The sequence below is a fragment of the Trachurus trachurus genome (genome assembly GCF_905171665.1).
Source record: "Trachurus trachurus genome assembly, chromosome: 7".
Taxonomy (NCBI): domain Eukaryota; kingdom Metazoa; phylum Chordata; class Actinopteri; order Carangiformes; family Carangidae; genus Trachurus; species Trachurus trachurus.
Window position 1 is genome coordinate 29,792,513 of NC_139901.1, and position 25,855 is coordinate 29,818,367.

Consider the following 25,855-nt stretch of genomic DNA (forward strand, 5'->3'; position numbering starts at 1 on the left):
TCCGAGACGATCAGCCATTCATTCATTCACATCATCCACCGCACCACCACCACGTCGTCCACCCGGTCTGGAGAGGAAACAGCAGCGTTAACGTGTTTGTACAATATCCTCTTTGTCTTATGTGGACACTTGCCTCAACTTGTAATGTTTTATGTCTATATAATATAACGGAATATATGATTGTGATAATGCAAATCCCTTTTGACAGCGGGTGTGAAATATATAATCTGTAAATATTTGTAGAGAAGAACCTATTGTAAATACTCTACTAACTGGAGCCAAGCCCTAATATGTATTACTGTATTTTAATACATCATATATAAATATATATATATAAATATATGCAGTATATCTATATATTACATACAACAGCTACACATTCAGATTATTTATTATTGTGTGATGATGAGAAACGACATATAGCTTTTGTGAAGGCCTCGACGTGTAAACAGATTAAGAATTATATTGTACCTGCCCTGTTCATAAATGAATGTTTTGTAAAAAAAAGAAAAAAAAAGAAAAAGAAAATGCTGCTTGAGTGTGGATTAAGATGCTCAGTGTCGTACAGTACCCTACTTCAGAAGTCAGCAAAAGATGCCAAAAATATGCATCTGGTGTGCATATTTCAAGTACTGTTATAATATGGTGTATGTGCAGTCAGAACAAAACAACACAGAAAAAAAAAAGAAAAAAAAAAACACTGTCTAGTTTCTAGAGAGTGCTGTGCCCATCGTGCCACGTACAGTTGCCTTGGTAACATAAACCACTTTATCCTAACCACTGACTTTTCTTACTGTGAAAACCCTTTGCTCCGAGGTTTCTAACACGAGAGGTGGGCGTGCCGTTTAGCCGTTTAGGAATTTCAGTCATGCCAAAAAGAAAAAGAAAAAAAAAGAAAACATAAAAACAACAGGGCCCCTTTACTGTAAATCCACGAATATATATAAGGAATCAAATCATGAGCCTCTGCAGAATCTGAGCTCAGTGTTGAGTCTGAGATGATCAAATAGCACATAATTGTTCTTTTGCTCTCTTTTTTTACACATTCTGTTGTGGGAATTTAGAGGAGCCAAGCTGGATGGATACTGTGAGATGTTATTTTTCTATGAAATTATCTTTTTGGAAATACTCAGGTTTTCAGATACTTTTGCTCTAGACAAGCCATGAGGAGGGAAGGGAAGGAAAACTACAGAGTGACTTCACGTCATTTTCATATTATAACGCTGAGAGGATTCATATTATTTCAATGTTAAAAGCAACATTATGTTTTATTATTGATGCTAGCATTTGGAGACGCAGACTGTTAAAAGCCTTTTTTTTTTTGGTCGTTTTGTTTTGTTTTGTTTTTGTTATACCAGCCCATAATTATCTAAAGAGGATGATGCTGTAAAGTCTTTTCCCCCGGCCCCTTCATGTGTGCCCGCCATTAACAAAAAACCACAGGACTGAAATGAACTGCTGTGCCGTTGTTGCCCTTGTCCATGTGTTTGCATTGCTGTGCTGTCCAGATGTGGACAGTCCAGATGTGCGTACTGCACCTGCACCCCCCCACCCCACCCTCAAACAACCAACCAACCAACCAACCAACCAGTGACCATACACAGTAGCTTGGTAGCCTATATATGTGAGACTTATTTTATAACGTTTGCTAATGTTCTTTTTTTAGACATTCATTTCCTAAAGGGGATTATGTGGCTGAACTGTAAACACGTTCTAATAAAACTACAAATAAACTGCTGAACCAATTTCCTTCAGTGGTCATGCATGTCTTTTTTCTTTTATTGCTTTTTTTTCTTTTTTTGTGGAGCAGCAGGGGAACCCCCGTCATGGACAGCAGGTGGCAGCAAAATAATAGGCTACATGTAGTAGTAGTGGAAGTGATAGTGGAGGGGATTTGATGGGATAATGAGCAATAGAGAGAGGGATTATTTTGAGGATCCTATTAGATATGTGTTCAGGAAACAAAACCAAAAAAAAAAGAGGCTGAGATGCATAAAGAATACATCAGAGGACAATGGAGACTGTAAAACTCTGGTTATGGATGAAAGAGGTCAAAGTCTGATCATTTTTTCCCCACAGATCAATTATTAAATCTGCTTTTTGCACTAACATGGATTTTACATTTTCCACTTTTCTCTCTTTCACTCTCACTTGGTCTAATATTAGTTTCCTCTGCAGTGAAGCACGAGCAGCCTCACATGTGTGTGTGTGTATGTGTGATGGTGGGCTATATAACACACAAACACACACACGCACAGAGGAATTGACAGGGTCTGGGCTCAGATATGAGCACTTAAGTACAGCCACTATAAATAACATCGCTCTGAGGCCTGTGTGTTTCTCTCCTGTTGTCCTGAGCCGCATCCTTCTGTTCAACTCAGCTCAGATACGCAGGCTTCAATAACATAAAAACCGCAGTCTACTACTAACATCATCGCTGCTCCCAGATCAGCTGCATTTCCAGAAAAACTTCATCATGAATCTGAGCCACAGAGAAATGTTCAACACACCTCACTCACCGTGTGTGTGTGTTTGCTGCTGTTTTAGAGATGTCTGTGCACCCCGGGTTGTGAGGCGCTCAACAGGATCCCTCAAGTCTGTGAAGCTACAAGAGAAAGGTGCAAAATGAGCTTCCGGTTGTACCTTCAAAAAAAAAATACCACCTGTACTCTATTAGCTATATGATAGGCTGATAGGCAGAACAGTGAATGAAAATGGTTGAATTCAAGTTATGAATAGGTAGGCTATCCTTATCCTTTGTTGAAAACTGTATTTCTTTATTACCTTGATAAGAACATAATTAAAGTAGCCTAGGTAGCCTAACTATAGGCTAATATTATAAAGCTGTATTGTGAAACGTTTAGCCTACATGTCCATTTAAGGCCGAATAGCCTACACCCAAGACATTAGATGAGATAACGAAACAATTCAACTTAAAATCATTTTATTTCATCTCATCACTTATTTCTCAGTATTTGTTGTTTTGAAATGTGTGTCTGTAGGCTATGCCATGCACACGGGAAAATGAGGCATTTTATATCAAGCAGGAAGACAGACCTATAGGATCATAGATTCATAGATCGTTTGAAAATATGCATCTGTCTCAGTCCATACACATTTTTACTTTTATGCATGACACAAAAATGTAATTCATTATTTTGGTTTCCATCAAGGAGCAGATTTGTCCCTACCAATATTTGCATCACAGTGGGGGTGAGGGCTTCTGAGCTCTGATTGGCTGAGCAAGACAAAATCAAGATCAACTTCCTGCCTTGTTAAACTATCCCAGGGTAAAGAAGAAGCATAACATTTGTGGATTGTGCATTAAAAACAAAAGAGTTAACAGGATACAGTCGTGTGGCCGTGACGAGGAGTGAATCATCTGGCTGTGCTTTGACATCTTTGTAGAAACAAAAAACAAAAACGTGCTTACGTAGGCTACAGTAGCCTACCTGCGTACGTCGTCGTGCAGTTTGAACCAACATGGCGGCGGCGGCGTGGTGCAGTTTTCATAGAGCTCGAACTCATTTGCTAGTGAAAGTAAAGCCTTTAAAAAGACAACAAAGACATAACATGATCTTTTCGGAGGAGAAAACTATTCTCTCCACCAGTTTGTCAACAAGTGCCAAATAGTTAACTTATCTCGATAGTGATGTTAGCATGTTGGCCTCGTCAAACACTTTTTGGTAATGAAGCACTAAAACAGCCCGCCACAGTGGACACTTCACATCATGGACGATGGAAGAGAACTGACTGAGCCATTGGACAGTACAGAAACAATGTATGTGTCCAACAGAGTCCTGTCATCATCAAAAGTAAGACAATTTACTATTTTATTTCCTATATCATTACATTAGTGTCATTACAGACACACACATCCATTATGAATCCAGGCTGTTTGCACCTCTCTGACCCATAATGTAGCCTATAATGGGAGTTTCTATATAGGCCTAATGTGCAATATGTATGGTGTGTATGTGTGTGGGATACATTAAAAAAAATTTTTTTTCTATTGCTGCTGTATTTATACTTTTGCACCTGGGATTGCGACCATTTCGCAATTTTGTGCTTGTGCAATGACAACAATAATATCTATCTATCTTTAAAAAAAAAAGGGCATTTAGTCCTAGCACATGACGTCACTGTATGCAAAAAAAGATGTTGTGTCCGTGTCCCTACCAATGTTGAGGACAAACCTACACCATTGGTTTCTTATTGCTTACAGAAACTTAGAATGCATTCTTTGTTTTCACCTACTTACTTTCTGCGCATTATTCTTGTCGTTTTATTTTGAAAACCTCTATCCCGGAAGTCGCTGTGTTGCCGCTGTCGAACTTGACGCTGATGCGCTCCGGAGGAAAAAAGCCGCACGCATCGCTGCAGCTCAGACGCGCAAGGAGCGAAACCTCCGTGTGTTTGAGCCCCACCACCACCACCACCACCACCGACAGAGAGACAGACACACGCTCCCCGCCGCTACTAACAGCCGCTGTCCGTGGATTTTACCCGAGACGTGATGATGTGACGCCGTGGAAACTCGCCTCAGATAAGTAGGAAACAACTCAACCTGTGTGTTTTTAGACGGATCTCAGATCAGCATCGAAAGCGGCAAAACACTTCATGAGCGCAGTTAAAACATCTCATTCAGCCCATTGAGACTTTCAGACTGTGATTTCTTTCTTTTTTCTTTCTTTTTTTTTTATTCTGGAGAGTTTTTTTTTTTTTATTATAGCCTAAATATTATTTATTGGTGCCAAGTTTTATGAATGCGCGTCGTGGAAGTCCTAAACTCTGCGTTTTTCTTGGATGGAAAAAAAGCCCAGAGAGACGCGCTTTGGGAACTAATCTGAATGTAAAGCAGAGGAGGGATGTAAGTTGTGTCGGACCAGAGAAGAGGATCTGGACCCTCGACGATGAACTTGGGTGAAGCGGCTCTGCGCTCACTTTCTGCGCTTTGAGGACGCGCCGAGCCATGGGTTGAAAGCGACGATGATAGACTGCGGGGATATTCATCGTGGGAGGGAGCAAGCATTTTCTGTGTTATGTAATGATTGACGGTGCCTGATAATTAGCGGTAGATCACAACCGGCAGCACCCCCCCCCTCCCCTCCCCCCTCTCCTCCCCCTTTCCTCCCCTCTCTCCCCCATGAAGCTGGAGGTTCATGTATAAATGACATGTTTAGACTCCAGAGCTCAGGATAAACTATTTTATTTCCCTATAGAATCAGGGAAGTTAAAGTTCATTATAAACCTCATTTACCTCCCCCTCCTCCCACTCCCCCTCCTCCATCCTCCAATCTCAGTTTGTTTTTAAAAAAATAACATTTTGGTTAATGAATTATTAAAGATTCATCATGATTCATCACCAGACACCTGGACTGCTCCGTGCCGATTCGACCACGACGATGGCAGCGGTGACTTCAGGGGATAAAACCGTCTTCAGCTTCTTTTCATTCTTCCTACTTTCTTCTCGGTGTTTCTATGTTTTTCTTTTTTCTTTCTAAACGCCACTAAGATGCTGTGATGCTCATCTCTGCCCTCGGGGTCGGGGTGGATATGTAGTCGCTCTGAACTTCTTTCCACCTCTTAAAAAAATCTCTGTGACTTCCTTGTTTCTGAACACAACTAAAAAGAGCTCATAGTCCGTCCTCCAATCAGAGCCCCTCGCCGGTCCCTCCCTCCCCCCCACTCATCAGGGCTGGTGGGGGGGGCGGATCGAAACCGTTGGCGACAGGGGGGGGCATGGAGACCAGCGCCCGCAGAGGCATGGAGACCAGCCCGGAGAGCCCCAACCGGGCGGTGGAGTACCTGCTGGAGCTCAACAACATCATCGAGAGCCAGGCCAAGCTGCTGGAGACGCAGCGGCGCCGCATCGAGGAGCTGGAGGGGCAGCTGGACCGCGTCAGCCAGGAGAACCAGGACCTCAGGCAGGAGCGCGGCAGCGGCGGTGGCGGCGGCGGATCGGACACCACACCGGATCAAAACCAGAACCACAACCAGAACCACAGCCAGCCTCTGTCCCTGCCCATCCATCATGGCACCACCACTGCTGCTGCTGCTACGGTTGGTAGCGTTGGCGTTGGCAGTGGGAATGGTAGCGTGGCGGCAGCAGTGGTTGGATCGGCCACAGCTGGATCGGCCACAGCTGCCGGGCCCGGCGGTGGCGGCGGCGTTAGGGAGCGGCGGACCCACACCAGGCTGACCCGAGGCCTGTCGTGCGGCTCCAACACCACGGAGCGAGACCGACTGGAACGCACCGACAGCACCGACACCAACACCAGCGCCACCTTACGCAGAAAGTAAGTCCTCGCCAAGTAGGCTACTGTAGGTGATGATGAAAGTGTGAAGTGTTGTATCATAAATTCAGGTAGAGATGCACCAATCCGATACCTGGGCCGGATCGGATATCGGATATGAATGAGGCCGATCCGGCTTTCCGATCCAGTCATTTCTGTTTTATTAATATCATACACAGCAATACAGTTACAGTGATCTACTGTTATTTATTTCTTTTTGCTGCTAATGTAAACTTGTTGTCCTCCTGGGTTAAGGAAGGAAGGAAGGAAAGAAGGAAGGATGGAAGGAAGGCAGGAAGGACGAAGGGAAAGAAGGAAGGATGGACAAAGGAAAAGATGGGAGGAAAGAAGGAAGGATGGACAAAGGAAAAGATGGGAGGAAAGAAGGAAGGGGAAAAGGAAGTAACGATAGAAGGAGGGAGGGAATAGATTCATTCAAAGAAGGAAGAAGAAGGAAGGTAGGAAGAAGGGAAAGAAGGAAGGAAGAGAAAAAGGAAGGAAAGAAAGATGAAGGGAGGGAACAGATTCATTCAAGGAAGGAAGAAGAAGGTAGGAAGAAGGGAAAGAAAGAAGGAAGGAATAAGGGAAAAAGGAAGGAAAGATAGAAGGAGGGAGGGAACAGATTCATTCAAGGAAGGAAGAAGAAGGTAGGAAGAAGGGAAAGAAAGAAGGAAGGAATAAGGGAAAAAGGAAGGAAAGAAAGATGAAGGGAGGGAACAGATTCATTCAAGGAAGGAAGAGGAAGGAAGCAAGAAGGGAGGAAAGAAGGAAGGGGAAAAGGAAGGAAAGATAGATGGAGGGAGGGAACAGATCAGGTCAATTGGATCAAAAGAGGAAGGAAGAAGAAGTAAGGATGAAGGGAAGGAAAGAAGGAAGGATGGAGGAAGGGAACAGATTGGGTCAATGGAGGGTTAAGTACATTTATATCTGTGTTAATTTGTTACCTTTTTTGTAAACAAGGCTAAATGTTTATGTCAAGCCTGATGCCTTCACTCACAAGGCAACGTATACGGTTCATTCATTAATTCAACAGTAGTATTATTGGATCGGTAACGGGTATCAGTATCGGATTGGATCGGAAAAGGTGGCGGCTGATGACGAGCACCGTGTGCGTACTGTAACATCTGGATGTTCATGTGCTATAAGCTTCACGTCGTAATGACAGAGCTGCTGTATTGTAGTCGTCATCACAGATATAATCCTCGCAGTAATGGCACTAAAACCTTGGAAAAAGGATATTTTTAATACACCGTCCAACCGCCATGAGGAGGAGATATGCAAAACCCCCCCTCTCGAGGATTATGGGTAAAAAAAAAATATGATAAGTGCTCAAGGTGTCCATTTTATCGTGCTGTGTGTAATTTCGCCCTGCAGAAGGTTGGATTTGAGTAATGATCACAGAAGTCTATTATGTGAGGCGCGTAGGAGTTGCATAGTAGTGGAAAGCTGAGGAAAGCTGGGAGGGGAGGGAGGCTTTTTTAAATTATTTTTTTTATGGTGCTGTGAACTTTCAGGACCAGTGAAAGCTCCTCCTGTAGGGAAAAGAAAAAAATCCACCCACTGTTGGCTAAAAGAGTGCGTTTCTTTTCTTTTCTCCTTCACTCTCCTTTACTGTAGGATGATTGGGCTCTAAGGAAGAGTTAAAGGGATAGTTCAATATTTTTGGCAAATTGGCCCATTGCTATAATCCCTATAATTTTAGGAGTAGGTTTGTTACCTTTAATTGTCGGTGCAAGCTATTTTTAGAACAGCGGAGCAGAGCCGCGAGCTGCTCAGAGCTACGCTACGGAGGCTCATGGGATTTCTTGGTTTCCCCTCATCAAACTCATCAAATACACAATCCAACAACTCCAAAACGCTCTGGTGGACAAGTTGTGACCTGCACATTCACCACGTTATGAGATAATAACAGAACGTTACCAGACAGAGTTGTTTTGGAGGTAAATGCAGAGACTGCTTGCTGAAAAACTGTCCCTGAAGGTAACGTGCATCAGTGGTTTTGCATGAATTTCCCTCTAAAACAACTCTGTCTGGTAACGTTCTGTTATTAATCTCATAGCGTGGTGAATGTGCAGGTCACAACTTGTCCACCAGAGCGTTTTGGAGTTGTTGGATTGTGTATTTGATGAGTTTGATGAGGGAAACGAAGAAATCCCATGAGCCTCCGTAGCGTAGCTCTGAGCAGCTCACGGCTCTGCTCCGCCGTTCTAGAAACAGCTTGCACCAACAATTAAAGGTAACAAACCAAATGGGCCAATTTGCCAAAATGTTGAACTATCCCTTTAAGACTCCTTTCCCCTAAAAAAAAACAACCAAAACAAAAAACTCAAGACTGACCTGAAGTTTAGAGTCCTGCGAACACAGCTTTGGCAAACGACGAGTGCATCTGTCTTCACTTTTACTTCACCACACACAAACACACACATGGGTTGAGTTTTGTTCTGGAAGCATTAAGCTTTGTGAGTAGGCAGTAATTCATGTGCAAAAAAGAAAAAAAAAAGTACACAGTGAGTGAAATATACTGTTGCAGTCTTAGCTACCAAAAAAGAAACCACTGGGCCTTGTTGTGCATATGATCACATTCCCCCCGCGCACAGCACACTGATCTGAGCAGTCATCATCACTGTTGTTTCTTTTTTTCCTCGCTGTCTGTTTTCCTAACGGTCTCAGTTCCCTGATCAGTGACTGACGCTGCTGCCTTTACAAAATCCCCTATCGATTAGCGCTGTCTTTTCTTCTCCCCTCTCTCTTTCTCTCTCTCTGTCTCTGAGTCTCTGTGGCCTCCTCCTCCTCTCATCGTCCCTGGTGTTGACTTAGTCATTACACAGAAGCACACAAATGTGGGTGTTGAATGTAGTGACGAATTGCAATGCAAATGTAGATCTTCCTCCCTCCCTCCCTCCCTCCTTCCCTCTCCCTCTCCCTCTCCTTTCCTCTTGTTAATTGCCCGTAGGAATTAACACGGCCTGCAGCTGACTTTGGATCCAGGCTCAGACAAGCGTATCATATGAAGTGTCACATTTAATAAAGAGTCACCCGCACAGTGGAGCCATATTGTCCCTGTCGGACGGTGACTCAGCCTGGGCCCAAAAAAAAACAAAAACTGGCCTGTTAGCTGAGGTCAGCAGCCGATACCCTCCTCCTTTAATAATGGATCACACAAACAGCAACAGAAACGGCCACAACGACATGCGTTTCCTCATCACCAGAGCGCCACGATGCTCTAAATATGGCTCCAATCAGAGGCACAGACAGAAGGAAAGATGTGGGTAGATGGGGGGACGACAAGGGGGAGGAAAGTGACTGAGCGACCTTACTCAGCGTGCTTCAGTCTAAAAGAGACAAGGTGGAACACACACACTGGTTTGCCATCTGTCAACAGGGTGTGTGAGTGAGGGAGGGAGGGAGGGAAAGGATGGAAGGAAAGGATTGAGGGAGGTAGAGAGGGAGATGAGAGAAGCTGAGGCGTCTTTGTTTTTGTCCAATCGACCCTTTGTCAAGTCCCGCCCTCCACGGTTACTGTTGCTAGGTTGGACAAACAATAATGGTCACGGAAAGGGTTAACTCCCATTGGAAACCATTGAAAATTAGGCAGATTTAAAGGGATACGCCAACATTTTTTTTTCGTGTCTTGCCTCACTCCCGAGTCCATGACCAGCAGATAGACACCATCCTTTCAACTGTGCGTGCAGTAACAAGGGAGATAGAGCCGTATCGCCCGTAATTAGCTTAGCTCAAACGCTGGAAGTGTATGGGTAGTGTTAGCCTGCCTCCTACCCGAGCTGAAATCAGCTGTCAGAAGCTGATTTCATTTTAACTCTAAACTCTTATATATATCACTTTATCGACATTTCAAACATTTTGAGGCGAGAAAGTAGCCATTTAGATCAGCAGTGTGTCGTTAATTTGTCTAAATACCAGCTGTTTACAATTTTGTTCGGATGAATTCGGCGCTACTCAAGCTAGCTGTTGTGACCAACGCACTTCCAGTTACTTTCACAAAATAAAACACCCGTTGCCCTTTACATACAGAAAACCATGACGATAGAATTTGTGCTTTTACTTTGAAATAGGAAGCTAACCTACCCTCGATGTAGCTAGCTTGAACCAAAATAAACCGTCTTTGCTTGAACCCTCCGTTTTGACCGATCTCGTCCCGTTAGCGGCATTTGACAGCTCAAGATGCCTTACGGGAGAGTTTTGTCAGCTCTGAGACGAAGATCGGCCCGCCGGTTTCCGTTTAGAGTTGCTGAAGAGTTTCTCTGATGAGTTTAGGTGGAGGCAGGCTAACACTACCTATACACTTCCAGTGTTTGAGCTAAGCTAATTAGCTGTGTGCCAGCTCTGCCCGTATCTCCCTTGTTACTGCACGTACAGTGGAAAGGATGGTGTCTATCTGCTGGTCATGGACTCGGGAGTGAGGCAAGACATGAAAAAAAAAGTTGGCGTATCCCTTTAATCTCCGCCAATCTCCCGTTTCTTCTCGTAAAACTTCACAAAGTTCAAAAGACATTAGCAACAGTAATGTTACGTTTGCAAGTATGTTTATTGATGTCTTGGGTTTGGGGAATGGGATAAAAATGACTCCAGATATCCTGAGTCGCCATTGCGGGAACCCCAGGCACATTTGAACCATATTGAAAAATTATAAAGTAGTTTTGCCGAAAAAATTGCTGTCTCCCTATCTAGTTTCATAGGGTTTTATCCCAGGGTTGTCCAACCTTAGAATGCTGCGCAACACGTGACATGGGGAGAAGCGCTCCGATTGGTGGATCAGCAGACCAATCAGAAGGCCAACAGGGTCAATTAGTTGTTTTGCTCCTCCAGCGGGCGAACTCCTCATCTATGCTCTTTGCTTTCTGTGAATCACACAGCTCGGCAATTTTCTTTTTCCTGAACAAGGAAGTTGAATAAACTTGCCCGCCCCCGAGCCCCCTCTTTCTTTTTTTTTTTTTTTTTTTTTAAATAATTTTTGTATCCATGCGTGCAGCAACTGCATCAAAACAAAGTTGCCCCCCTCTCCCTCCCTCCCTCCTCTCCTGTTGTTGCTCCCAGCGGCGCGCCGTACAAACAGCTGTCCCGAATGTTTGGTTCCTCTCCTCCTGTTAATGGCAGTGTGAACAATGTGAGAGTCGGAGGCCTTCGGGGGGGGGTTGGGGGATGAAGTATATTTGACGTCAAGTCCTTCCTCCTCCTCCTCCTCCTCCTCCTCCTCCTCCTCCTCCTCCTCCTCCTCCTCCTCCTCCTCCTCTCCAAGAGGCAGCGGGGTTGAGGGCATCGCCGCAGCTCGCTGTGAGCACGGCAGATGTTTTTTTGTTGTTATTTTGGGAGAGAGGTCGTGCAAGTGCATTTTTTTTGTGTATACATATGTGTGTGTGTGCATCTTTATATAAAAACCTGTGAAAGAGGGAGGTAGACACACACAACACACACAACACACACACACACACATATTAGAGTGCATGAGAGATTAATTAGTGTGACCAGAGTATAATTACCACTGGCCCAGGGGTGATAATTACTGCTGAGCATATATGTGTGATTGGTGTGTCTTTTTCTTATTTTTTTGGTGAGTGTATATGTGTGCACTGCAGGATATCACCTGAGACGTCCATTATTAGACAGATAATGTGACCCTGCAGCCCCCACCGACACACACACACACACATGCACGCAGGCCGTCGCCACCGTGTCCCAGTGATTTGACCGTTCCTGTTCTTCTCTGCACGGCTGCAAGATTGCATCCTTCATTATGTGCTTTATTTACATGCAGCTGTGCAGCTCATGCAGCTCACAGGATGAGAAGCCGGGGCAGCCAGAGGACTCGGTGACAGCCTCCACCCCCCCCCACTTCACCCCTCCACCTCACCCGCCTCACCCCCCCTCGCCCCCTCACCCAACCCCCTGTGGTGCTGGAAGTCAGGACAGTGTTATTATATAACATTATATAAAGGAAGGAAGGAAGGAGAGTCGTCTTTGCCCTTCTTCACTCGCCTCTGAAGAGACGGTGAAGGTGCTTGTGTCTCTAATCATCCATCCATCCGTCCATCCATCCATCCATCCATCCGTCCATTAGAGCTAAACGATTTTAGGAAAATATCTAATTGCAATTTTTCTGGCAGATATTTCGATTTGATTCCCGATTTTCTTCAAATCAAGCTTCAGTGCGATATTCATAATGTACAGTAACATTTACAAACATGACAGAAAATTATATCATAAAACATTAAATGCCATTGCTCTAATCATGCAAGAAAGAAAACTAAAGTTAAGTAGTGGGGGCGTGTACTAGTAGTGGTATAATCTAATTTTCATTAACATTTTACATGTTAAACGCTCAGTGTAATGTCACATCAACATATGTATGAACTGTCTTAACAACAGTCAGTCAGGAGCACTGCAAAAAATCGCAGCTTTTTGTCTAAAATTGCAATTTCGATCAGAAAATGATAAATTTATCCATCCATCCATCCATCCATCCATCCATCCATCCATCCATCCATCCCACCGTAGGCCTCTGCTCTGCTCTGCTCTCTCACAAATTGACATTAATTCTGTTTCTGGAGCAGTGACGAGCTTCATTTTGCTAATTTCTGTCAAGATCTACTACACATAACCCCCCCCCCCTTTTCACAACCCCCACTCCTTCTCTCTCTCTCTCTTTCTTTCTCTCTGTCTCTCTCTATCACATACCCACACACACACACACACTCACACTCACGCTCTCCCCCTCGCTGTTTCTGTTTCCCACTGCTGCAGATATGACTCAGAGAAGCTGCAGAAATTACTTTTGTGCTATTCTCTCTTTCTCTTCCCCTTCTTTTCTCACCCGCTCCTTCTTTTTCCTGCTCGTCACTGAAATCACAGCTATTTTTTTTTCTCCATTTAGGTCAATTGAATATTCGCTAATATCGCGCTTGCTTGTGTGTGTGTGTATGTGTGTTTGTGTGTGTGTGTATGTGGAGTTTAAGCACCTTCTCCTCCTGTGTTTTACATCCTATAGCCGAGCAGCTGAAGATGTGCAGATACAACTTAGAGAAAGAAAACCGGCCTCGGGCGAATGTGTGGGTTCGTTCAGCTGAGCCTGTACTGACCTGCTCCGAACGGTCTGTGTGATGTGATGGGAGGAAATCTATTCTCTGTGGACTCGGCAGGACTTTCTAGAAGAAAAAAACAACAAAAAACCACAGTAACACAGCTGCAGCTGCTGTTTTTCCTCAAGAACCTGATCGCAGTCTTGTTTTTGTGTGGGTTTTTTTCTAAGTAGTGGTTTTAAATAATGTTCAAATCGTGCTAGAAGTAAAATATCACACTGTTGCTAATGATTCAGTGCGATGTCGTTTAGGTTGATGTAAATTTAAATGATGGATGTGTGTGTGTGCGTGTGTGTGTGTGGGAGGCAAGTGTGTGTGGGTGGTGTGTTTTTTGCTGCTTTCTACTCGTCATTTCTGAGTGAAGTGAGCGTTCATGGCTTCATACAGCAGCGTGTGCTCACAAAATATCATCATCATACTCCTTTTTTTTTTAGTTATTTTTTTTTAAAAATCATTATATTTAACCACAGGTTCCTCAGGATTCATGAGGACACGTATTTTATTTTCCGGTAAACGTGGCCTGATGCAATATGAGGCCCTGGCTGCGTTCCCTCCCTCCCCGATGTAGACTGACCACTGACCTTGGCGCTGTCTCTCTCTCTCTTTGCAGATGGTCATATTCAGCAGCACAGTGCACAAACTTAACATGCACATCACATGTAGAAGCAGAAAAGATTCATAGTTATTCATAGGCATATCAAACTTATTTTTGTATTTTAGTTCAGGGGGCCACATACAGCGCAATGTGATGTCAAGTCGGCCAGACCAGTAAAATAAGCATTTATAACCTATAAATAATGAGAACCCTAAATTTTCCTTTTGTTTTAGTGCAAAGAAGTACACAATTAAAGGGATAGTTCAACATTTTGGCAAATTGGCCCATTGCCATAATCCCTATAGTCATAGCAGTAGGTTTGTTACCTTTAATTGTCGGTGCAAGCTGTTTTTAGAACGGCGGAGCAGAGCCGTGAGCTGCTCAGAGCTACGCTATACGGAGGCTTATGGGATTTCTTGGTTTCCCTCATCAAACTCATCAAATGTGCGGTTTTGCATGAATTTATCTCTAAAACAACTCTGTCTGGTAACATTCTGTTATTATCTCATAGCGTGGTGAATGTGCAGGTCACAACTTGTCCACCAGATCGTTTTGGAGTTGTTGGATTGTGTATTTGATGAGTTTGATGAGGGAAACCAAGAAATCCCATTAGCCTCCGTAGCGTAGCTCTGAGCAGCTTGCGCCTCTGCTCTGACAATAGCCGACAATTAAAGGTAATGAACCTACTATAGGGATTATGGCAATGGGCCAATTTGCCAAAAATGTTGAACTATCCCTTTAAAATGTTTACATAACTATTCTTTTACGAAACATTATGAACAACCTGAAATTTCCCAAGAAAAATCTGTGCAATTTCAACAACATTATGCCTCCTTCTTCTCGTCTTCTATGTAATTTTCACACTCATTCATCCCACGGGCCGAATTGGACCCTCTGGCGGGCTGGTTTTGGTCCTCCTGCCAATGTTTGACATCCCTGGTCTACAACATGACCTGAGGAGTTGTTATTGTGCCTCCAGATGCTCTGACCTCGCCTCTCTCATTCCACACGTCTCACCTGCTTGTCGACAGCTATTCTAGATTCACCATCGTCACTATCTACGGTCACCGGCCGTCACCTGGAGAGGAGACAAGAGGAGACTTGTTGTCTAGCTGTAGCTGTGGTGGTGGTGGTGGTGGTGTGAAGTTGTTGGGTTTTTCACAGAGAGTGAAATGTCCTTGGACCCCGAGCTCTGGCTGTGAGAGTTATAGTTGCTGTGGAAACTGTAAAGCTGCCGTCCTCTAGGCAGTTGCAATATTGCATTTCCATCTACTCATCTTCCTCCACCTCCACCTTCAGCTCCAGCTCCTTCACCTCACTCCGGGGTGTGGTGGATGACGATGATGATGATGGCGGTGGAAGTGGAGGTTGAGGGAAGCAGCTACAAATCTTGATCCTGGCACAACTCCCTCCTCCTCCTTCTCCTCCTCCTCCTTCTCTCTCGTCTGTTGCTTTGTCTTAAATCTGCAGCTGTGTGTCCAGTGGTAAATTAACACAGAGGTTGGCGCTGCTGCTTTGTTATTAGAGAGGTGGGCACAGCGCCGAGCCCGCCGGCCGCTCATTGGCGGGTTAAACATCACTGTGGATCCCATCATTCCCTACTCACTCCTTACATCACTCCTCAGCAAGCAGGGCGTAACTTTGGTTAATCATAAGATCTCTGCCCATATTAGGTTTTCCTTTTTTTTTTTAAGCAACAATGTAAATGTAAATGTGTCCCAATGCGAGGAAGAGTACAAAATCATTAACTTTGATAAAAGGAGAAGGCTAATTTACCTCTTTATTTTGTCATTTCCATATTTGTTACAGTAGTAAAAGGTATTTCAGTCATTGAACACCATTATTTAACATAATATATTTTATTTTGTTGTTAAAGGGATGTTTTAACATTTTGGCAAATTCGCCTATGGAGTATAGGTTCGTTACCTTTAATTGTCGGTGCAAGCTGTTTTTAGAACGGCGGAGCAGAGCCATGAGCTGCTCAGAGCTACGCTACGGAGGCTCATGGGATTTCTTGGTTTCCCTCATCAAACTCATCAAATACACAATCCAACAACTCCAAAACGCTCTGGTGGACAAGTTGTGACCTGCACATTCACCACGCTATGAGATAATAACACAACGTTACCAGACAGAGTTGTTTTAGAGGTAAATTCATGCAAAACCGCTGATGGACGTTGCCTTCAGGGACAGTTTTTCATCAAGCAGTCTCTGTATTTACCTCTAAAACAACTCTGTCTCGTACCGTTCTGTTATTATCTCATAGCGTGGTGAATGTGCAGGTCACAACTTGTCCACCAGAGCGTTGTGGAGTTGTTGGATTGTGTATTTGATGAGTTTGATGAGGGAAACCAAGAAATCCCATGAGCCTCCGTAGCGTAGCTCTGAGCAGCTCACGGCTCTGCTCCGCCGTTCTAAAAATAGCTTGCACCGACAATTAAAGGTAACGAACCTACTGCTATGACTATAGGGATTATGGCAATGGGCCAATTTGCCAAAATGTTGAACCATCCCCCCATAAATGACGCCCCTTGCTCCTCAGCATCCACACTGTATAGGTCATAGTTTCATTAACACGGCTGCTGCTGCTCCATCGTTTCTCTGCCTGTGACTCCATTCACTGCCCTTCACTTCATTTCTTTTTTTCTTTTTTTTTTAAAAAGAAAATGCAGATAAGTGGCACTTTTTGAGGCGGGATGTTTGTCAAACACTCATACACACACGTTTCTGTGGAGCAGAATAGGGAGACTGGTTACCGTGGGAACGCTGCGAGCTCTTCTGTGAAGAACTCTGTGGGCGAGAGACACAGAATAGAGAGAGGAAGAGAGAGAGATGGAGAGAGATGGAGAGAGAGGGTAGGAGTGGGAGCGGGAGCAGGAGGGTGAAAGACAGAAGCAGGATTGAATGACGGCTTGATGGGGATGGAGGAGACGTGTTGAAGACGGATGAGTGCCGTTCTCTGTTATTAATCACAGGTTACCGTACCTGCTCTCTCTCTCTCTCTTTCTCTTTCTGTTTTTCATTGAAAAGTTTTTTCAATCTCTGGTCGACAACTGCGGAACCATTAAATCATGTTTCATAACCTCTGGATCTGTTTTCAGACTTGGCAGTCCTATAAAAACCCCTTCCCGTCCCCGTGGTGATCTGATCTGAGAGGATCATTTTCTTGAATTACTCCTTCTGTGCTACTCCCACTTCACATTCAAATGAAGTCTAATTGTTCTTCACTGGGTGAATCATATCCAGTTCAAGTCCAACACACACACACACACACATGCACACACACATGCACACACACACTCATGCACACTCACAGGGTACAGCAGGTGCCTGGTGCTGCTGCGTAGTCGAGTCGTAACTGTAACTGTTGCCCCTCCTTGTCAGTGCTTTTCGCCTGGCACTCAACGCCAAAACGCCCACACAGGCAGTCCGCACTGTTGCCAAGCAGCAGGAGACTCAAGCTCGCTGTGGATGGTGGATGTGTGTGTGTGTGTAAGGAGGGGTGGTGGGGGGGGGTTTGCACATGGAAGAGCTGGTGAAAGGAGAAAGAGTGGAGGGAAAGGAGGGGATGTGGGGCTGTGTTATTAGAAAGAAAAAAGAAAAACACACTTAACTTTAGGCGGCGACGCAGCATGTGTGGCTATGGGGTGTGTGTGTGTGTGTGTGCGTTTGTTTGTTTGTCGGCGAGGAGTCGGTTGGAGTCGGGCGGGTGGAGTGACGATGATGACGCAGTCGCTCGGCTCCCACACTCTGAGCTCATACAGGAGAAAAGGGGGGTGATGATGATGAAGACGTGAAGTCGCTTGTGGCACGTTTTGTTTGTATTTTCAGATTATAAAGCTACCTACACTTTGTTTTTGTTGCTGCTTCACACACACACACACACACACACACACACACACACACACACACACACACACACACACACACACACACACACACACACACACACACACACAGCCGATGATGTCGTCTTCTTCCTCTTCTTCTTCTTCCTGTGATCGCTGCATGTGCGCCTCGCTCCCACTCTTCCTCGCTCGCTCCTTCGTCTATACATAGACTCACCTACACGCCGACGCCCCCACACACACACACACACACACACACACACACACACACACCCCGCTGCTGCTGCTGCTGCACAGGTTCGAGGAAACACTGACTCCAGCAGCGCTCCTCCTCATCATCACCACCATCATCACTCCACATCCTGTCTCCGTTTCCCATCGCTGTCCTTCTTCTCTCTTGATTATTTTCACCCTTGCACTCCTCCGTTATTCACCCTCTCCCACTCTCATGTAGCTCTCTCTCTCTCTTTCTCTCTCTCCTCCCACTCTTCCTCCTGCCTCCAGCCTTTTGTCAACTCACTGCTTTAAATATACGCCACCTCACACGTTCTCCCAATGTACCACTTTTTTTTTTCTTTTGGCCTTTTGAGCCTTTGCTCTTCTCTGCTCTTCACAAATATTTCTCAAACCTTGATTCATATCTTTTTTTTTTTCTAGTTTAGTTTAGTTTAGTTTATTTCGGTCTTGACATGTCGCCTCATTTTACATTAGAAATTAGATCAGCTAGGCAAGGTCTTAAAGGTAGGTATAATGTGTAGGAATTCCCCCCATCTAGCGGTGCGGTTGCATATCGGAACGTATTCTTGATGTTGCATTCACGTGAAATCGGGCAGACGTCAGACAGACAACAGACGCTGCATGTAACAGGATAAACAAGTCTATGTAAACAAGTGGTCCGCCAGCACGAGGCAAAACAATACAGGCGTGACAATATGTTGTCATGGTGATGTCGTATTGTTTACCTGACCCACGTTTTACCGTCTTTCTCTCGTGGAGTAAAATGACATCCGGTTGGTTTGCCGACGGCCGTCTGCCTGACTGCACCTGAATGCAACACCAGTGCCTCCGTCCTTCCTCACACTACACAGTGGTGACAGTTTCAACAGGCCGAGCCCACAGCTCCGCTGAGTTTCCGTGGTTACCTACGGTCACGCTGCCACTGAACGTAAAAAAAAATGGCGATGCAACATGGCCGCCTCGGTTCGGTGCGTCGCCCACTTATGTTATTTGTAACGACTTGTAACAACTCATTCTAAGGTACGAGAAAGCTTTCATTTGTATGCGGGTGTGATTCGACTTCAGTGAAATACGTATTTATGAAAGACATATTTGATTTTTGCTAATAAAAAGCCAAATAAGTTACATACTGGGGCTTTAAAATATACAAATATCAGCAAATAACAGTCAGAGATTGACAGCTGTTACCGTTGTACATCTTAATTTGGTGTTGGTTCTGATTTTTGACTTGGAGAATATACAACACACCCCTCTGAGGTTATATCTCTATTCACATCTTCATCTGTCATCATCATTGTCACTGTGCTAAAATGCTAACAAAACACACACAGAGAGATGTAGCTGCACAGTGAGAGTGTGTGTGGGTAGCATCATGTGTGTTTGTTTTTCTATGGAGGAGTAAAAAAAGGAGGAGGAAGAGGAGGAAGGTGTGTGTGTGTGTGTGTGTGTGTGTGTGTGTGTGTGTGTGTGTGTGTGTGTGTGTGTGTGTGTGTGTGTGTGTGTGTGTGTGTGTGTGTGTGTGTGTGTGCACTGTGGGATTAATGCGTAAACTGTATCATGAAACAGAATTCAGTTCCTAGATGAGCCTGTCAACACTCAGCACCACACTGGGGGATGCTGCACTCTCACAGGAGGAATCAGTTACTGCTGGTAAAAAAGAAAAGAAAAGAAATACAAATCTTGGCAGTGAGAGACCACACAGTGTATGTGTGTGTTGTGTGTGTCTGTGTGTGTGTGTACAAGCACAATCTCTTACATAACAGCACCTCTGCCTCTCCTCACATCTCCATCTGAAGCTGAGCAGGTCAGAGGGTTCATGTGTTCGCGGTGTTTCCTCTGCAGAGCCCTAATGAAAGAGGAATTAACCAGTCACATGCAGGTCACATCTTGACAGCAGATACTAACTGTACGTTTTCCTCTTCTCGCAATTTAAGCCTCAAACTCTGCTCATCTCGCCGCCGTGGCAGCGTAATCTTTAAAAATAGAAAACGAACAAGAAGCTCCTGTTCCACACAGTCCTATTTAAAATAGCCCATAGCAGCTTTATTCTCTCTCTTTTTTTTTCTTTTTTTAATTGGGACTTTTTTATCGTCTGTACTAAGCAAACGCTCCACCTACATGATTATATCCTTAAACACTTTCATTTCCCCCTCCTCTGGTTAGTCACCCTTAAACTCAGCTAACAGCAGCTCAGTGCAGGAATCTCCAGAGTCTTCTTCACATTCAGAGTCGAGTTAAAGATCCCCCAGAGGAGTTTGTATTTGGTTATAAAAGAGTCTCATATTAATGTGGATGAATCTACGTTACCCGCACTTGTTAATGGGTCCGTTTTCTATAAATACATCGTTTTGTCTTTATTGTTATTGTGATTATTATTTAGTGGTCGACTCACCCTGCATTTCCTACTTTCGGTTTCATGGACGCTGCCCGGCGAGTCATGGGAATAACGCCGCCGGATCGCCATTTATGAACTACGATGGTATCTGATCGTCTTCAAACCTCCGACTTTCATTCTTGATCAATGAAAACATTCTTGGCAAATGTTTTCACTTTTGTCCGTCTTGCACTGGTCCAAGAATTTCACAGTGCGTGCAGAGGCTCATGGGAAATGTAGTGTGAAAACACTTTGCTTTCCAAAACTCCTCGTTGTCACTTTAAAGCAGATATCAGCTTCACGGCTGTTTCGGCTAATGCTGCGTTCAAGGCAGGCTTTTGAAACCGTAAGTTACAGCTTCAAGTCACAACTACGACTTGGTAGCGTTCCAGGTAACCCGTAGCTCGTGTTTTTACCATCCTGTTGTCTGTGAAAGTTCCCTATAACGGCCACTCGTAACTTCCGAACCGTGAAATCGTACCAGATCGAACTGGTATGACTTCACAGGAAGGAAAAACACAAAGTACGAGTTTCTTTGAACGCACCATGAGTTAGCAGCCCCCGCCCTTGTCAGGCATCAATTGGTCCTCATTCTACGTCACCACATTCACGCGCATCCCTTGGCTGCACACACAGCCCTTCATGCCGTTCTCTCTCCTCATTGGATAACACTTGTATCCCACAAGGAAAATTTTCTCCTCGGGTTACAGCAGAGCAGAGTGACGGAGAGACTCGTGTTTAGGCTGAAATACTTCATGTAAGTGATTGCTGACGGAAAATAGGACTATTTAGGACTTATATTAACAAAAACATTCCACTGATATCTGCTTTAAATATAATATAAATATATAATATAATATAAAGAGTAATGTTGTGGTCAAGACCACCCAACCTGAGACCGAGACTTTGAGGGGGGTGAGACCAAAGTCCAAGACCGAGACCAAACTAATGCGAGACCATTTTCAATCAAGACCATGTCTGTATTCGGTGCCAGTTATCATAATTATCATGTGGCTTGATATTTACATTATTCCTCAGCTAAAAAGAAAAAGACACAGACCTTGGAAATGTGGTCTTCAGTAGGCGCAACACTAATAAAGAGCAAGACTTGTTTTTTTCGTTATTGTGAGAAAAAAAATCAGATAAAACCCCCCAAAAGTTCATCAATTTCCAATTTTCCTACCCTTTCCTGTGGCTCTTGAACGCAACATTGACATTTAACCACTCATATAGGGAACCTGTGAACAAATAGTTGCTTATTTACACACCTGGTTGCTATGGAGACTCATCTGGAGTCATGTAAGTCTGGTGTTATTAGTCTCTACCAACTCCTGAGGGAAACGTCTGGATCTTTTTAGCAGCTCAACGCTCCATCAGCTCGTCAGTAGCTGTTTGCTGTTTAGCTGCTGGACTTTGCCATAATGGTTTTCCTTTTTTTTTTTTTTTTTTACCATTATTTGTGTTTACTCGGTTGTTGTTATTATAGAGATTTTAATTATAACTCTGAGGCAACGCCATGAGGATATCATTTCATTTCTAAAAACAGGCTCAGTGATTTAGTAAAACAGCAGGGGAGTGAAGTTTTCAGCAAACGGGGCTCAAACAGGATTAAACACATCTTTGTCTGGAACTATTTTCAGGAGGTGGATTTGTTGCACTAGTGTGAATTTTACGACCATGTGTGTATTATGTGTGTGTGTGTGTTGTGTTTTTCACTTTTACACACCGGTTATGCTGGAGCTGTGAGCTACAGATTAAAGGAGAATTGCCGTTTTTTAGATTCTGGACCTTATTTCTAGCATAAAATACGATCATTTACTCACCCAGATAACTTTGGTGTCATTACAAGTCGTTCCGATGAAATTAGCTCCAGCCGAGAGCCGCGTATATCCGTATAATGGAGTCTACAGGGCAGCAGAATGCAGCCTCTAGATAACACATTATCTGCAGAGAAACTCCTTCATTTCACCAATATTTAGTTCTGATACGCTAGTGCTATTCCCCTCTGAGTCCGGGGTTAGCTGTAGCCGTTTCTGCGTGTTTCCGACTTGTCAGAACAAAATGAGCAGCTGGATGAAGTTCAGCTTCCACAGGCTTCCTCTCCTCAACCTGGACTCACTAAAGCTCCGGCTAGTTGAGCTAAAAATTAACCCGAATGCCGACGCGGAATGAGCTGGGCAGCGGTCAAAGGTCAGTAGGTCAACCTACAGACCCCGGATGTTGATAACAGCTAACCCCGGACTCAGAGGGGAATAGCACTAGCGTATCATAACAAAATATTGGTGATATGAAGGAGTTTCTCTGCAGATAATGTGTTATTTAGAGGCTGCATTCTGCTGCACTGTAGACTCCATTATATGGATATACGCGGCTCTTGGCTGGAGCTAATTTCGTCAAAACGACTTGTAATGACACCAAAGTTATCTGGGTGAGGAAATCGTATTTTATGCCAGAAATAAGGTCCAGATTGTAAAAAATACAGCAATTCCCCTTTAATCTGAGCTCTGTCAGTCCGACTTGAGGAGACATTGTGTTGACTGGAGCTTCTCTTAACACGTTTCTGTTGGGTCACCTCCAGCGTCACTGCACTGTCTCACTTCCTCCATGACTTGGAGAATGACGGGGACTGCGTGTCCTTGACAGCAGCTGGCCCCAGTGAGAAGGGAAAAAAAAAAAAAAAACCATCCATCCATTTACATGCTAATCTTTCCCAACCACTGCTCACTCTCCAGCTGCTCGCTCACGATCTGCAGATGGAACATCTCAGCGGAGGCAGAGAGGCTTTTGTGTTACATGTGCACTTTTTTTTCCTTTTTTTTTTTTTTTTTGCAGCATGCATTACTGAAAAGTGGTTTCCCATTTCCATGCAGGATGATCACACATTAGATACTATAGAGTGTTATATAATCCATCAATGGAGGAGCAGAAACTCTCATTTAACAGCTCTGGAGATTTTAGATTTATAGATGAAATGACCTCCAGTGCTGCTGCTTCTCCTTCTTCTTTTTCTTCTTCCTGGTGTTTTTCAATAAACCACCTGTAGCAGTTGAGTGTGTCTGTGCTTTCAACAAAAGCCTTTTTCTGTGTTTGTGAAGCTCCATCTCTTGAAATGTCAGCCTGCTGTTGAGTCTGGCACAAATTACCATCTTTTCTCCATTTAAATGTGCCATTCCTTGTATAACCATGACCACTCTATGATTTGTCACTATATCAGTGTGCAGCTTCAAACCAATGCTCTCTGTTTCTCTTTCTCTCTCTCTTCCTGTCTCTTTCTCTCTGCTTCGGCGCTGACTGCCTGTGTGTGTCTGTCTCTCTGCTTTCTCCATGTCTCTCTATGTGTTTCTGTGTGTATGTATGTATGTGTGTGTCCTGTCTTTCCTGTCAGTGTCCAGTGTCCGCCGTCGTCGTTGTCCTCGTCCTCGTCTATCTCAGGGCAGCCCGCCTCGGCTCCCACCACTCCCACGGCGGCGGTGGGGTTGGCGGGGGGGTTGGGGGGTGGGGGCAGCGCTGCCTACGCCGCCGCCCTGTTCCCCACCAGTCTGACCATTCACAGCTTCGTCAGCCTCCATCAGTACTGCTGCCCCTCCGCTGACCAAAGCTCGCAGCAAGACAGGTAAGGGACAAAAAAACAAAAACATCCCCCCTCGTCCCCCATTAAAGGAGATTTCTGGTCATTTTCTAAGTAACGCTCTACAGCTCTACGTCCCCGAGTCCGACCATAGGAAAAGACCGGAGAAAAATATGTGCAGCCAGGACCTAGCTCTCCTCCTGCTAGCTGTGCTACATTGCAGTTAAACAGCGAAGTAATGGGGGCAGAACTTTAAAGGGACATTGTGTAACTTCTCCTGTTATCTATTCACGAAAATCGATTATTTGGTTCAAAAGTCTGTTTTTCATTAACCAGTAATCCCCCCCATCAACAAAGTGAAGTGTTCCTTTCAGCTCTGAATGAGCCGTTCATATCATTCATATCTCCATGGAGCGGGTAAGCTCGGTGCTGCTGCCATGTGGTGTCGCCATGTTTTTACGTTCAGTGGCAGCGTGACGGTAGGAAACCACGGAAACTCAGCGGAGACACCGGAGCTGTCGGCTCAGGTGGAGGTGGCGTCTGTGAAAAGTCACCGCGGTAACGCAGTGAGGAGGAATGGAGCGTTACACTGATGCTGCATTCACCTGCAGTCGGGCAGACGGCCGTCGGTAACAAACCAGATGTCATTTTAGTCACAGAAGTCCAGAGAAAGACGGTAAAACAATACCACATCGCCATGACAACATATTGTCACGTGTATTGTTTTGCCTCGTGACGGACCACTTGTTTACATAGAGGCTTGTTTATGCCGTTACGTGCAGCGGCTGTCGTCCGTCTGCTGTCTGCCCAATTTCACGTGAATGCAGCCGCAACGCTAGATGGGAGTAATTCCTACACAATGCAACTTTAAAACCGTGACTTTGGCCTCTATATAATGCTCAGAGTATCACTACACATGCTTTGCAATATCCACCAGTTCCTTATGACACAACACTGAGTGTGCATAACTCTGTTAATATGAGAGAGCAGTGCTACATGTGTGTTTTTATCACATAGCTCTGTTTACTGTAGCTTCCTGGGTAGATCTTACTAGTCGACTGTCGAGCTCGGGACTGTTTCCATCAACAAAGACAAAGAAATGTGAGGAAAACACGAATTTAGGAGGAAAAAATGATTTTAGATGGGGAAAAAATCAGTTATAGTCATATTGATGCTTTTTCCCCACCCAAAATCATTTTTTTGCAAAGCATGTGTAGTGATATTTGACCATTATATAGAAGCCAAAGTCGCGGTGAGAAGAACTGCCCCCCATTGCTTCTCTGCAGTGTAGCGCAGCTAGCAGGAGGAGAGCCAGTCATATATATACATACATATTTTTCTCAAATTTCTTTCCTATAGTCGCACTCGGGGACCTAGAGCTGATGATGAAATTCTTTATTCAGTCACATCACATAATAGCTACAAACATTATCAACAAGGTAGTGACTGAAAAGGCACAGGCAGAAGCATAATGCTTACTGTATATTAATGCCTGTCCTACATACCAAATTAAGCTACACAGCATTTTTACAATATGAAAAACAAACAAACATAAAAGCAAAATTAACCAGAAAAAGACAGAAACCAATGAGGTTAACAGTACTTAAATATATAATAGTAAAGAAAATTAAATATCAGAGAAAAAAAGAAAACGGGAAAAACAAAAAAAAACAAACACTAACATTTGTATCCTTCAAAAATTGCCCGCATACCATTTTTTTGAAAGCCGAAAATGAACTACACATTCGTAAATCCAGGTTAGCGTCATCATTCCATAGTTTAACTCCAATAACAGATATACATCTCCTTTTAGTCTCTTTTCTGGTACAACAAATTTACAAAC

General features: G+C 44.2%; 2 protein-coding genes across 2 annotated transcripts in view; both read left to right on the top strand.

Moving 5' to 3' along the window:
- The window catches only part of magixb (MAGI family member, X-linked b), a gene marked incomplete at both ends in the record, with an annotated part of 69,282 nt that extends 64,728 nt beyond the window's left edge, over positions 1-4,554 (top strand). Inside the window, one exon of the mRNA XM_083974671.1 lies at positions 4,313-4,554. Within this exon, the coding sequence (XP_083830797.1) occupies positions 4,313-4,554 (242 nt within the window). The remainder of the gene's footprint in view (positions 1-4,312) is intronic.
- A 1,212-nt stretch (positions 4,555-5,766) lies between these two features.
- iqsec2b (IQ motif and Sec7 domain ArfGEF 2b) overlaps positions 5,767-25,855 on the top strand; it is a gene marked incomplete at both ends in the record, with an annotated part of 42,091 nt that continues 22,002 nt past the window's right edge. Inside the window, one exon of the mRNA XM_083975268.1 lies at positions 5,767-6,299. Within this exon, the coding sequence (XP_083831394.1) occupies positions 5,767-6,299 (533 nt within the window). The remainder of the gene's footprint in view (positions 6,300-25,855) is intronic.